This window comes from Grus americana, chromosome 1, assembly GCF_028858705.1.
Source record: "Grus americana isolate bGruAme1 chromosome 1, bGruAme1.mat, whole genome shotgun sequence".
Classification (NCBI taxonomy): Eukaryota; Metazoa; Chordata; class Aves; order Gruiformes; family Gruidae; genus Grus; species Grus americana.
This window is the reverse complement of record NC_072852.1, coordinates 80,633,495-80,647,615: the sequence shown is the minus strand read 5'-3', so window position 1 is coordinate 80,647,615 and position 14,121 is coordinate 80,633,495. Positions and strand designations below refer to the sequence as shown.

The window sequence follows — 14,121 nt, the reverse complement described above, 5'->3', positions numbered from 1 at the left end:
TAAATTTTATCTGGGAAAGATGGTGAACAGCGATCCCATGGCTTTCTCACTGCTCTCCACTGCTTGTAGTTTTAATGTAGCTACATATTCTTTTATACTGGCTCTCAGGATTTTGTTCATTTCACAGGTGTGTAGATCTGCACCTTTTAATACAATCTCAAAGAGCTGTTTGAAACGAGTGGTTTTGTGTACGTGGGCTCCTCCAGGGCAATATGAGTGAGTACAGCTGGAGGCACTGCCAGGGCAGACCTCTGGGCAACTCCTCAGCCCTGAAGAGCTACCCAGCAGGAGTGGCAGCAGCACACAGTCCTGGCTGTGCTTCTTTCCTGGCCTCTGGAGAGACACTGGCACAGTTGTTTGGGTTGGGTTTTGTTCGCGTATTTGTTTTTTGAAAGTCTGTCAAAACTGCCAGCTGGTTTGCTTTCCTCTGCTATTTTCTTGTTATAGTTGAAGAACCAAGGTAGATTGGAAGGCAAGAATTTTCCTTTCGTTAATTTGTCCATCTCCTGTTACACTGACTTATGTTTTAGTTTTCTGTTGGCTTACCTGCTGCTAAAAGGCTGGCTGAACTTTGCAGGATCTTGTGTATTCCATCTGGAGTGATTCCTGTGCAAAGGGCTGGCTGAGGCCTTCCAAAGCACATCTGCATCTTGCAGTCAGCTAGGGTCTAGGGATAGTGTTAAATGGGTAACAGAAAGAGGGAATTGTTTCCTTCTATATTTATTTGGCTTAAACTGGGAAAATTGTTGTTTCAAATATTATTTTTAAATGTTGCTAAATTCTAACAAGCTTTATTTCCTGCTTGCTCTGGGAGAAACCAGAAAATGGCTTCTGTTTCGTAACTGTGGAAGGCATGTTGTTAGACCTTTTGTGTCTGGAGATAGGAAAGGTTAATTTACAAGTTCAAGGAGCAAGAGACCTTTCCACCTGCTCAAACAATTGAAATTCTGCCTTTGGAGCATTCGGCAAAAAAAGCTGCTGCTTGGTTTTTAATGAACCTCTTTCTCTTTTTCCTTGGGATCTGTGACCAAAAGGATAGCTGTATGCATGTGACTCTGCAGTGTATGCAGCTTATGTTTGACAGTTAAGTCAAATCTTACTTCCCATGGACTCTCAGAAATGTCTGGGTGAAAATGAAAAACAGTCTTTCATCTATGTTTTTCTTGTCAGATTGCCCAGCATATTCTTTAAACTAGAATACCTGAAAACAGACGGCATGATGGCTGAGAGATACTTTTGCATATGGAGTGGTTTCTTTCTGTTTATGAAATGAGAATATCATGTAAGTTTGTGCTTCCATGTTGATTTCTTACAAATGACTTTCAGTAGTTTTACTAAGGTATCCTTTTCAGGGCTTGTGAAAACCATCTCCAAAACCTCATTCTAGTTTTATACTGTATTGTTGATACTGAGTTAGAAACAAGCATCAGCTTCTGATCACTTCATCACAGGTTTTCTTTGCAAAACTGGAATGTTTGCATTTATCCCTTATTTTAGAAATTAATTCCAAGAGAAGGGAAAATCTGGTGATAATTTTCTTCTCCTGCTAGATAAGGTCTGACCAGGAGATTAATGCCAGCTCTAAAATGGAAATCCTTGTATTGCCATACTGGTTACAGGTGGGTCTTTGCCTAATTAGTATACTGCCTGATGTGCTGGGGTAAATGCAGTCATTTGCATAAAAGTACTATCACCAGGATAGCTTCTTCCTCTTGAGAGAACCAGTATAGAGTATACTGGGAAAAGTATTTGTATACCTTCTAAAAAATGTGTTCCAGTAGAGCTTTTTCTAGTGTATGGTACACATACATAGATGTGGAATTTTGCACATTGATTTCTCCCTCTTGTCAACAGAGTCTTTTAGCATCCCTGACAGGACCAGTTCTGGAGGCTGCAGTAGTTAATCGTTACTGACCTCTGTTTCTGCACAAGGTTACTGCTTTGTTAGCTGCAGTGGCAGAATGAGATGTCTCTGTTACAGGTCATTGTGTGAAAGTCACTGGCCAGACTCATGTCTAGTTTTGGTGGTCTGAGCACTAATAACCTGGGCTGTGAAATGGAAGAGCTGAGGTACAAGCACCTGTGGAGTTCTGCCAGTCCTCCAGCGCTCACCAGGGTGCAGGGATTGGGGGGATAGGGTGGGGAGAGTTAAAAAGGTGCGGCTTAGTCCACTGGTGCTTGCTTGTCAAGCATTTTGAGCACATCTGGGTTGTTCAGTCATTTGCTAGGCACACTGATGCTTTTGAGGGGAGTAAAATAAAAAAGGCTTGGTTTGCAGTGAAAGAAATCTTGTTTTGTTTTTGTCTGGTGTATGTAGCAATGGTTAAGACAGGTGGTTCTGAGCCAGCTGTGCTTACCTGAAATGAGAAGCTACAGCTGCTTTGGGAGCCTGTGGGCTCCTAAAACCAGTAAGTTTAAGGCAAGGAAATTCAGTGTGTTAGGATGTTAATAGCTCACTACTTACTTCACACCCATTCCCACATAGCTGCTCTTAGTAAGTGCAAGAGTGATATTGTAGAGGCAGCTGCAAAGCTGCATAGGATAAGTTAACTTGCACAAAAAATACTCTTCGGTGCATTGACTTTAACAGTAATAAATTATTGTAGAGCAATTCTGAAAATGACATTCAGCTAATGTCCACACTTACTTATTCATAGAGACAAGCTATTGTAAGACTACAGTTCTGAGCTAGCTAAGAACATCTTTTCTCAACGTTTATATTGATTGTATCCCAAAGGGATATTTCTCCCTCTCTTTTATGAAGTATCATCTCCATATTTAATTTGCTATGTGCATTTTTTTGCTTCTCTTGGAGGACTGAAAATATTTCCTGAATTTTGCAATTGGTTGAGAAACTTTGTACTAAAGCCTTCCTGTGGTACTTTTAGTCACCATATTTGAAAATTCATTTTCTGTTTCATTCAGTACTTGTTATGTCCTTCTGCATTGCAGTCTCCATCCCTCTATGAACCTGCCTCAAGAAGTTTCTTTTTAAGGATACCTGAAGGGTCACTTGATTCGAATTTCTTTTCTTAAACTCCTGAAGGGCTGCAAACATTTCTTCGTCTTAAGTCAAGAGCTACTTTCGATAGCCAAACATGTATTTATTGTGTGTAATTTTCCTGAATTACTCCAGCGCCTATCATTTAACTTTGTATTTCTTTGTTAGATGAGTGCCAGTCTTCCTACTGCTGGAGCTGGAGCGGGCTGCGTTTCACAAGGACCACTGCGGAGCTGATGAGCTCCACAGGGGTTGCTGCACTTCTGAAACCTTTGCACGCTCTGAAGTTTGGTGGCTGTTTGGGTCCCTGTAGAGCTCAGAGGTTCTTAGGTACTGAAACGAGCATAATTGCAAAGTTGGAGCATTCACTGTGAAGGGCCTCACCAAATAATTGGCTGTCCCAATTAAGCAGCTGCTCTTCCCACTGAATAATATTCAGGAAGGTAAACGTTTGCCTGCCCTGTAAGGTGTCCCAATTAACTGCCTTAAAATCAGCTAAGTGTCGCGTGGGGTATCTCTGTTCAATGAGTAAAACAGTTGCAAGCATCTCAATGGGGGCTGGTGTTTTAATGACACTCCTAGCAGGGCCCTAGTTTCGTGCGGGATAGTAGGGTTGAAAGGATCTGCATCAGCGTTGTGGAGCGGTGCGGATCAAAAAGTTGCAAAGCTGATGGGTGCTGGCGATGAATTTCTCTCCCTCTGTGTGTACTGTCGGAAATCAATGCTAAATTATAGCATTTAATCTTGGCATTTGTACTCTGCAAGCTTTTTTCTATGTATGTGGGATATTCTGCTGTCAGTGTGCCTAGACTTTATGAGCTTTTCAGAAAAGAAGCTCTGTTATTTATTATATTTGTTCATTGCACAGAATGGAACCAAGAAATGCTGTTTCCATCACACACACCCCCCCCGCCCCGTGACAAAACCTCTTAATTTGGGGCAAATCAAAACTGTGAAGTTACAGCTGTACAATCAATGCATAGTGATTTCTGATGCCTTTTAAGAGGAAGTTTTATTGCCTGGGTTCACCTTATCCACTCATACTGTTGTTGGCACCCCGTGCTGGTTGAGGCAGCTATAAAAACCTACGCTCTGTGTGGAAGTAGAAGTGTTCATGGAGCTGTGCACTGGAATGCATTCAGACTGATTTTTAGCCCGGACCTGTTCTTTGAATCCAGTTTCCTCTATGGCCATATAAGCCCCGTTCTGGAAGCAAAGATGATCTGCAATAAGTTGCTGAAAAGCAATCTCTACCAAAAGAAATGGTCACCAAGCTGTGACTTGCATTGCTTTTGCAGCGCTGAAAAGCCCTGCTCCCCAAGTGAAGCACAGCCCTTGATGCCATTGGCTGGAGTCGGGCTGGTTGCAAAGAGTTTTAATGGAGACATTAAAAGCTGTAGGCTTTCAAGCAAGATGGAGGAAAACAAACAGGTGATAGTTGGGGAAAAAAATAAATAAAAAATTGGAGAAACTGAGCAGAGGTCATTGGAGCTGACTGGAAATGTTACTGAGTCTTAAAGCCAGCTCAGTGTGCATGTGTGCTCCTCTGACAAATTAAATAGGGCTGGTTTTGTGAAGTCCGGGAAGGCTTTTCTTTGTTACCAAACTTCCCTTACCTGTTTTTGCTTGAGTAATTGCAGTGTGCATGAGAGGTGAGAGGGAGACGGGGAAGAACATGAGGCTGTACAGCAACTAATGAGCTGTTTCAGCCTGAAAAATCAGTCTAGCAGGGTGGCCAGAGCCTTGGAACCTATTAACCTTGATGAAGTATTTGGAAGGCTAGGACTTGACAGCAGGGGCAAAGAGGGGTCTTTTTAAAGATGTTTAAATAAATCTCTATTTTTCCTCACTTCTTTCTCACGCGTGCTTGCTGGTGAAATGCTGCCTGACTTTTTTAAACTTTTCTTTTTTTCAGGTGTATAGTTGCCTTACTGCATAGCTTGACCAGGTGACTTGCTACTGTGCTGTGTATCTGAAAATTAATTGGTTTTGGTTTTTTTCTTCTTGCTGATGGAAAACCAATTTCTCTGTAGCACTCATTCATGCCTACAGAAATCTCACATGTTCTCTTCAGGTATTTGTGCTCTGTGTTTCGTGTTGCTCCATAAAGAATGACTCACTTGGGATCGAAGAGGGCAATATTCGTGTTAATCAGCTGCATTTCTGTCCACAGATATAGCTGTGCATTAAAACAAACACTCTGTAGACATGAATTAAGGGGGAAAATATGACATGGAATTTCCTGACTTTTTGAAATTGAAAAAATAATTCTTTGCCAAGAATAACTTCATCTGCAAATGCTTCTTAAATGTGTTCCACATTTGTTTTTCTTTAAAGGATGGGTGGCCAGGCCTCTTCACATGTGGGCACCATATAGTGACATATTGTGGTTGTGTGATGATCTGGGTTAGTTTAGAGGCTTCAGATCTTTCCTAATCTGGATTGTTTTGACTGAGCCAGGTTAGGGAGCACAGATACAAGCAGGTATGCTGGCAGATGTCATGAGGTTATGAGAAGCAATTTAGGGGAGCAGTTGTCTTGTCTGTCCCAGCTGCAACAACAAAACGGAGCAAGTGCCATGGACACACTTTGTCTGATCTGTTTACATTATATGTTACTACTGTTTAGTTATGCATTCTGTTAACAACCCACAAAAGTAAATCCATTTTCTACCACCTGCAGAAAAAAGTCAAATATTCTTACCCCCCACTAGTCTCCAGCCATAATAAAGTGATTTCTCTTGCTTCACCTCAGTCTCGAATGCAGCTAGGTAACTTCCCTCCCCCACTACTTGCTAAATAATGTTTAAACATGTGCCAGTATATGCTAACATGTTTTAAAACTTACTTGCTTCCCCAGTCTTAAAAGATTTTATGGAGCGTTTTGCCCAGTCACTGGGTGCAAACTGCTTCTAAACATGTTGACTTAGCTGCCTGTCTCTGAATTTCTCTGGAAAAAAAGGACATGAATTAGTCTTCCATCAAATCCACTTCACTGCCTTGCATGCAACTGCTATAAGTCCACACATCTCCTTTTTTCATTTCCCCGCATGCTCTGATCCACGTTAAAGAGACTGCTGTACTCTTATGATAGTATCTGTCTTCGCTTTTTAATGTTGAATTCTGAGATTATTGTCAAGATCCGTTGGGTGCCCCCAATGAAAGAAACATATAGGAGTATAATGTGACATAGTACTGTTGGTTTGTCTTAAGTTGTTTTTCTTCAGCTTTTTGTAAAGTAACTTCTCTTGTGTTTTGCAGACATGTGTACCTCCCCCAGTAGAACAGACCTCCGCAGACACTGTCTTCTGCAGAATAAAGAGCACCTTTGCCTTTACTGAAAGTTGCATCCAATGTTCCAGTTGCAAATTTATATGTGATTGCTTTCTTTTTTTGTCTTTTCTCTTTTTAAAATAATTACAGGTTCATGTATTGGACAGACTGGGGAGAAGTGCCAAAGATAGAACGTGCTGGGATGGATGGTTCAAGCCGCTCCATTATAGTCAACACGGACATATATTGGCCAAATGGATTGACATTGGATTATGAGGAACAGAAACTTTATTGGGCAGATGCTAAACTGAATTTTATCCACAAATCAAATCTGGATGGAAGTCATAGGTAAGAAGTTTTTGTTTGATCTATACAATGTGGTGCTTTTCGTAGAAGATGTTGCCTAAGCAACATCATAAACTCTGTGGCAGAGAATTGTCGTGTTAGCACTCACAAAATTTTAACCAAACTGGTACTGTCAGAAATTTTTATCCTTTCCCATCCTCCCCTTTCCAACACTGTGAAGTTGAACGTGTGCTTCTCTTTGGGGTATCCTGTAACTCTCATTAAGTCTTCTCTCAGAATCAGTCCTACAAAGAAATCCTTGAATCCTATTCTTAATTGTATAAGACTGTGTAGCAAAATTGTCTCTTTTCAATAGTTCTTCTGTGCTCTGTTGCTGTGATATTCAGAAATACATAAAATAATCTAGGAAATGAATTATCATATACTAGTATTTCAGTTGTATTGATCCTTGGGGTTGGGAAATTAGTGGAAAACAGTCTTTACAGAGAACTATGTTAAAATGACTGTTTTCCTCTAACAGTTTTATAGCAATGATGTAATTCTTTTTGATCCAGTCATAGTTACTTCTTAATTAAGGATGTAACTGGTATTTTATTTATGCATTTGTCCATAATTTGGGTGATGACCCCCTTCATATAAATGAGGTAGCTTTGACAAGTGCTGTTTGCACACACAAGTAAATCACAGTTAGCTAGTGCCGAAGGTATCATATAGGGATAGATTTTTTCTTTTTTGAGGTTATCCTTTGCAAATTTTTGTGATGCTTCAGCTGGTTTATCTAGGCATGAAATATCCTTTCTTATGTTCTTCATTCTGATCTCTTAGGCACTTGTCCCTTCTTTCACCGCAAATGTTAATCTAGCATAAAGAAATCAATCATATTGACAAGATGGGTGTTCTGTGTGGACTTGTGAGTAGGAGCACATCCACTGTCTTCCTGTGATATTTATTTTGAACTCCACAGTTTCTTGTAATGCTTATTTGAAAGGTTATGTAATTTTCTTCTTAAATTCTGCCTGTTAAGAGACCAAATCTTCACTATTTTTGTAACAGTGTTTGTTTATAGAAGGTAACGGGAGTTGGATGCAGTTTTAAATTTGTGTCTTTGGATATAAATATTATAACTAGCTTTGCTAATTCAAAACATGGAGATATGGATATCTATTTTGAAGTAGTCCTTCATTTGCTGTTTATTTCACAAGAAAGAAAACTTAACAGTACAAAAAAAGAGAGAAATATTTCACAGTGATACTTTATTAATAGAGAGATCGTGAAACCAGATGTGTAACAGAACTTTAAAAAGAGTAATCTCGACTGAAAGCAATCACACATGGGGCTCAATGTGACAGCTTGCCACCTGAAAAATTGCAGTCCAAGTGTGGACTTCTCACACAAATATGAAGTGCTCACAGTTGCTGTAGGAGTAACAGAAGCCAGCAAAGCCAAAACAACTCCACCTTCCAAACAATAACACCAGCGAGAAGAAAGTGCCACTCCAAAATGGCTATCAATATGACCGCACCTAAAACGTACTTCAGTGGCTTTCTCCAACAGAGTAATTTGGTGGCTCGGTTTATTCTTGAGTTACCGCTTTTTTTGTGCCCTTCTACTTATATGAGAGGGAAAGGACTGCCTTAGTATAACAACAGACTATTGCAGTCTGGCTGATGCCCTTCTAGGAAGAGAGTGCATATTGGGTACTGCATTGAATGGTACTGCTTTCAGTAGCATCCCCTGGAAAATGATGCAGGATGCAGAGATGATTTTTGAAACATGAATTGCTTGAAAAGTGTCCACCTATCAAAAATCTACATCACCACCATCCAAATCTATATCTACATTTTTCCCATGGAGCATAGACCTCCCTGTCTTACCTAGTGTCCCCAGTCTTTTTGGCTCCAGAGCAATTTTCATGTTTCCTGCTGGCACTACTGTCTTTTCAATCTGCTTTTGCTACAAACTTCTTTGCAGTTTTTCCCTGACTGGTGGTCTGTTGGACAGTGTTGTAAATATACTTGGGTATGGTATTTTTTTTTTAATTTTATTTTAATGGTGTTTATTGCCTGGTTGGCCTTTGGCTAATTTGGAAGTGATTCATTCTAGAGATGAGGCTATGAAAGTGCCAATCGATCTTGGTGTGAGGGGCTGACCAGCCTTGTCTGTCTGCAGAGAGCTGCATCTAACAGCTGTGTCTCATGACACAGAAGTGAAGTCACCTGGGTCCCAGCAGTTACAGTAAATTCTCTGGAATTGGTGAAACCTAAAATAAAGACCTGTATAGACAAGTAGTTTGGGTTTTTTTTAGATCTACTAATTCGTTCTTACATATTCATTAAAAACAATACAATTAGTCTAATGCTTTAAAGTTGTTGGGTTTATTTTTTAAACTGATAATGAAATGTATCAGAAAGATTTCATGGCAGTATGCTGATATGTTACCATTTGAGGGGGAGAAAAGGAAATTGTCTTTAGAGAGGAAAGCAGTGCATATGACTTCCCTTAAGAGCTCAGAAGCACACACCGTTTGCACCAGCACCTGTTTTTCCCTAGGCATGTGAGAAAGTTCTGAAGATTCAGAAAACAGTCAACATCTGTATCTAGGCATATTTTTTTGTTTTTTATTCTTTGCAATTACATCATTGGGAGGGGAAAAAAAAAGAATTGCAGAAGTTAAGCTATTCTACAATGGGGTTTTATGTATTTTTTTTTTCTGTTATGACCTCTTAGCCTCTTTAAGAAGAAAGATCTTCTGGGGCTGTCTAAAGTGATTCTTTTTGTTAAATACTGTCTTTCAGTTATTCAGCAAATTCACCTTTCTCAATATGATATTTTACAGCTGTAATTCTGTGTTTTGGCTCTTAATTATTTTATTAATCTTTTTCAATAACTGATTTTCTAATACTAAAAAAGAAAAGACAATTTCTAATTCTGCAGACAAAACAAAACCCCTGAGATCTTCCTTTTAAGTGAAAAAACCCCCACCCAAAACCAAAACCCACAAAGCCTTCAGTCTTTTCTCCTAGTCATCTCCACCCCCCAAAAAAGAAAAACTAACCAGATTTTTCTGTGAACGCTAGAACTAATAACATCTGGGTTTAGAAGGATTTCTACTTATCCCTCCACCTCAGCAGCAGTCCCTCTGGCTTCTCTCTGTATGTTCCTATGCCCTGTGTACACACACCTCCCCTGCTTTTTTCTCCCTCCTTGCCATCCCTCAAATGCACCCATGGCTCCTTATATTCCTTCACCCAGCATTATCCTGTGTCCTCTGTGCACTTTTGCTGGGTGTGGCAGCAAGACATGTTCCTGGGCAGCTTATTTCTGCTGCTCCTTTTGTCAGGTGAGTCAAATACAGGGGGTTTAGGGTTGCTCGCATTTTCACAGCCATCCATTTGTTAAGGAAATCTTGTAAAAAGTAAAAAATAAGAATTTCTTTGTGATCCCTGCTTTCCTGAATGGTTGACCAAGAGATAGGAGATGCATTGGGTATGAAGTTGGAGGAGATGGATACTGAACAGACACACCCAGCATGATCAAATGGCCTTGCTTCCGTGTGAAAAGATGACATTGTGTGATTAGGCCAACTTTTTTCCACCACCACCTTTTAAAATTCCCTTTTAAGAGGGCTTAATTTTCCTTAAGAGTTAAGAATGGGAGAGGACAAGATCATTATCATTGAGTGCGTAATCTAACTTAAACCGGACTTTTTGGTTTATTTAGAAACTGCTAGTTTTAATGATTTGTTCTTAATATTTAGACCATTCTTCTAACTGCTGTTTTACATTTAGAAAGTAAGTTTAATTTTTTTGTTGTTGTTATCTAAATTTCTGTTGATTAAAACAGATTTTTTGTTTGTTTGTTTTATCACTGCAAAGTGTTACTAGTTTTTCTGCTTCTTTACCTACTGTCAACATGTCTGGGAAAATATTTATGCTTCTGGAAGCTGGAGTTATTAAAATAAAAAGGCAATTGAGTTACTGAAAGGCATATAGCTTCATAAAAATATGATGTTCTAGATCTGAATAGTGTTAGTAACTTTTAGGAAGGGAAGCAGATAAGTAAAGATTTGATCTGTCTCAAGTTTTTTAGTGTTGCGTAGCGTGAAGTGGGAAAGAGTCTATAGCCAATAAATGTGATTGTAAAAGCTTCGTGTAAAGCAGGATGACATGCATTTTAATTGCTTTGAGGGAAGTGAGAAATAGTTAGCAGGAACTAACATCTTTATATCAAAAAAGAATTTCAAACAGTTCAAAGAAAACTGCTTTTGTGGTTTGGATGGTGAGAAAGAATACAATGTAAATAGGAAAAGATTTTAATTAGTGTCACTGACAGTATTAAAGTATTGAGGTTCAGAGCTCAATGGTCTAACATTTGGAATGAGTGAAAGGGAAACATTCTTGGCATATTTCTAAATCTGTAAGGAATCCATAACTTTTTTTGTCTTTTTATTCCTGTAGTCTGACTATCACATCTCTACACCTGGCACTACACAAGAATTAAAATTTAAAGATTTATATGTCAGAGAAGGACATTGATATGCATGGATGCTTTGCTTCTTGCTTGCAGGGGTCTGGCTAGTGGCAGAGTACAGAAGGCAGGTGGGAGGAATATGCAGCAGGAGAAACAAAGGAAGGCGCTTTTTTTTTGTCACCTCTTCGGACAGGACCTAGATAAGCTCCCTTTGGAGTTGGTGAGGCTCTGCATCAAAACTAGTAAGCAGCATGACAGCACAGGCAGTAGCACGCAGTAAATCTGTGGTAGAGTCATAAATTCATGAGAGAACCTCTACAGCAGATTTTACGGGGATGATGTATCGTTCGTTACCTGTTAGCCCTGGGACTTATTAGCCCTAGCTACTCCAGTGATGGCTCATTAGAATAAAGAGGAAGAGCACAGAAGTTGATGACTAATGCCCTTGGATTGCCAGCAAGAGAAAGGAACGAACAGTTTTTCATGTCAGAATGTAATAATTAAAAAATTATATTGGTGCATAGAAGAGATGGTTTTGTTTTTCACAGCTCTCGCTCTGCTCTTATCAGAGTGAACAGTTGCTTTTTGTGGGACTAATTAAACAAAACTGAATTGCAGACAGCTCTCCTGTGAGTAGAGTACCCAAGATAGGTTGGCCTGCTAAGGCAGCTCTTGAATTAATTTTCTCTTCTTTTACCCTGCAGCAGCAGTTCTAATTAATAAGTTAACACGTTACTGGCTGAAGGGAAATGCACTTACAAGGTCCCCCAGGAAGTGTTTGTGCTAATGAGATGGGTTTTGAGGCCACTGTAAGAAAACATACTTTCAGCAACTGTCAAGAAAGCTGGGAAGCTCTTGCGAGGAGGTGAATGTCTTAAGTTTGCACTTGAGCATTGATTTTTCTAGTTTCTGTTTTCAAGCATCAGCTCATGTCTGTCTGCCAGATGATTAGTTGCAGATTTGGTGAAACACTAAAAATATTGTGTCCCTGCATTTAGAAGAGTTTCTTTTTCATTATTTGTGTATAATATGTATAGTATATGACATTACATGCAAGGTATAAAATACTGCGTTCTGTGTATATCTTTGTGTATATTTCTGTGAGGTAAAAATGCTTAATACCCTCAAGCAGTGAAGAGGAACCAGCCTATGGTGAAAAGCCTGTTTCAATACCTCACCAACACATTACAGGCCAGCACAGAAGATGAACAGTGCCCTAATTAAAACTGGTAGAGAAGCCTGCATAAGCAGAATTAATTAGATTATTTGGACACAGAGCTAGGGTAAATTTCTTGGTTCTTCCCCAAGATGCTTCTGAAATAAAATGCTAGAAAAGTGGAGCTTCAAAACATCTGTAGTTGACTGTGTGTGATACGCATACGCTGTGTATATAGCTAGAGTCACTAGGTCACAGGTCTCTGCATATTTCTAGACTTCAAATAAAAATATGTAGTACAGGGTGATTAGCTCAGGTGGATCAATGGAGCTGCTCATCAATACTGCTTCTGAGACCTGAGATGGCAAATGCAGAATTAGTTTGGGATCACAGCCCTGCTGAAAGTCAAGGACAAGCAGCTTCAGGTTAGGAAGCACATAGACCGCTCCATGGTCAGTGGATCTACTGGTGCACCTTCCTTCTAACCTCCGTCATCTCCTGCTGGCTTCCCAGTCTCCTCCCCTCTTGTCAGAGGCCTTTCATCTACACTGCCTGTCATGATGGTGTTTGCCTGAAAATTGACCTGCAGAATGACTTTGTTTCTCAACCATGGTTTTACTTCCGATTGACTTTTTCAGGCTTTCATTGAAGGTAGGATTTGAAATGTCATTGCTAGACCTGTTATTTGTTAAATGTACTTTCTGGAGACACATGGCAATCGTGGCTTAAGGAAGTGGCAAAAGAGAAAATATTTTGGTTTTAAAAGACTCTATTATATCCCACAAGTCATATTTCCTGTTTACTTTCTCAGGTAATTAGAACCAGGCTTGTATGCCGATAGGAATATTTGAACAAGCATTCATGGTAAAAATCCAACTTAGTTTTCCAAGTTTGCTTTGCAAATGTTTTTGTTAGGTTGGCAGGACAGGAAATCTTGTAAGCTGCTGAGGGAAACAGAGCTCCCTGCCCTCCTTGTGGCATCTTTGGTGTGGCGTGGTGTTACACGGTTGTCTGTTGGTCTTTCATCCTGCTTCATCTGATGGTCTGTGGCATTCGTGCTGTAAATGTTTTGCCCAAATTGTCACAAGGCAAAGCTGTGCAATTCTTGTGGTTCTCTGAATGTTCAGGCATTAAGTAATCTGCAGATGGAGGGAAACATTTTGTGTAAAATATTGTAATTTGCTTCATGCAAGCCTGTCTTTTTATATGCTTTTGTTAACGTGATGAGCACTAAAAGCAAGGTTCAGAAGATGGGTCTTTACATTTTTATATGGAGATTGAGCACAGATTGAGATTGTACAGGCCAGGAGGCCTAAAGTACGCCGGGTTTTCTGCAGGCGATGTGATCGGGTTTTGAAACTAGAAAACTAATGCAGCCAGAATAGAAGGAATTTGGTTAATGGAAAGTTTATTTTTATGCAGAAATGCTATTATGCTTGGATATAAAATATTATGTTAAAATTCTAGGGGAAAAAAACAATTATGATAATATTTTAAATTCATCTTACCTTGATTTTTGGTAGCTTATTTTTTGTGTGAAGAATTCTTAAATTTCATATCTATAATCTAGTTTTGGATTTGAATGTGCTAGTATTAGTTGAAAGAAATAAAGGCAGACCAAGGAAATCCTAGTTGTGATAAAGGATTTTGGTCATCTTACTGTTAATTTTTATTTCAAGAGAGTTTAGTCTTTGTCTGAAATGCATATTATCCTGAAGCAAGAGCTTTTTTGTCATTGTTAGTATAAAACTGGATAGATTGTCTATGAATTTTCATGTATGTATTCCATTTCAGAGTTCAGTAGCCCCTTTTGTAATGCCTGCTTTAACTTGTTTATTATTTGGTTTCTTTATCTTCACAAAGTATTTCATAGGCAGAATAAGAATAGAACAAAGGTGAATGTATTTCAATTGGAT

General features: G+C 39.3%; 1 protein-coding gene across 3 annotated transcripts in view; it reads left to right on the top strand.

Moving 5' to 3' along the window:
• LRP6 (LDL receptor related protein 6) overlaps window positions 1-14,121 on the top strand; it is a 127,072-nt gene that overhangs the window by 46,069 nt on the left and 66,882 nt on the right. For all 3 annotated transcript variants that reach the window (XM_054822607.1, XM_054822603.1, XM_054822595.1), the window contains exon 3: window positions 6,424-6,621. In XM_054822607.1, coding sequence (XP_054678582.1) covers window positions 6,424-6,621 — 198 coding nt within the window. The remainder of the gene's footprint in view (window positions 1-6,423; window positions 6,622-14,121) is intronic.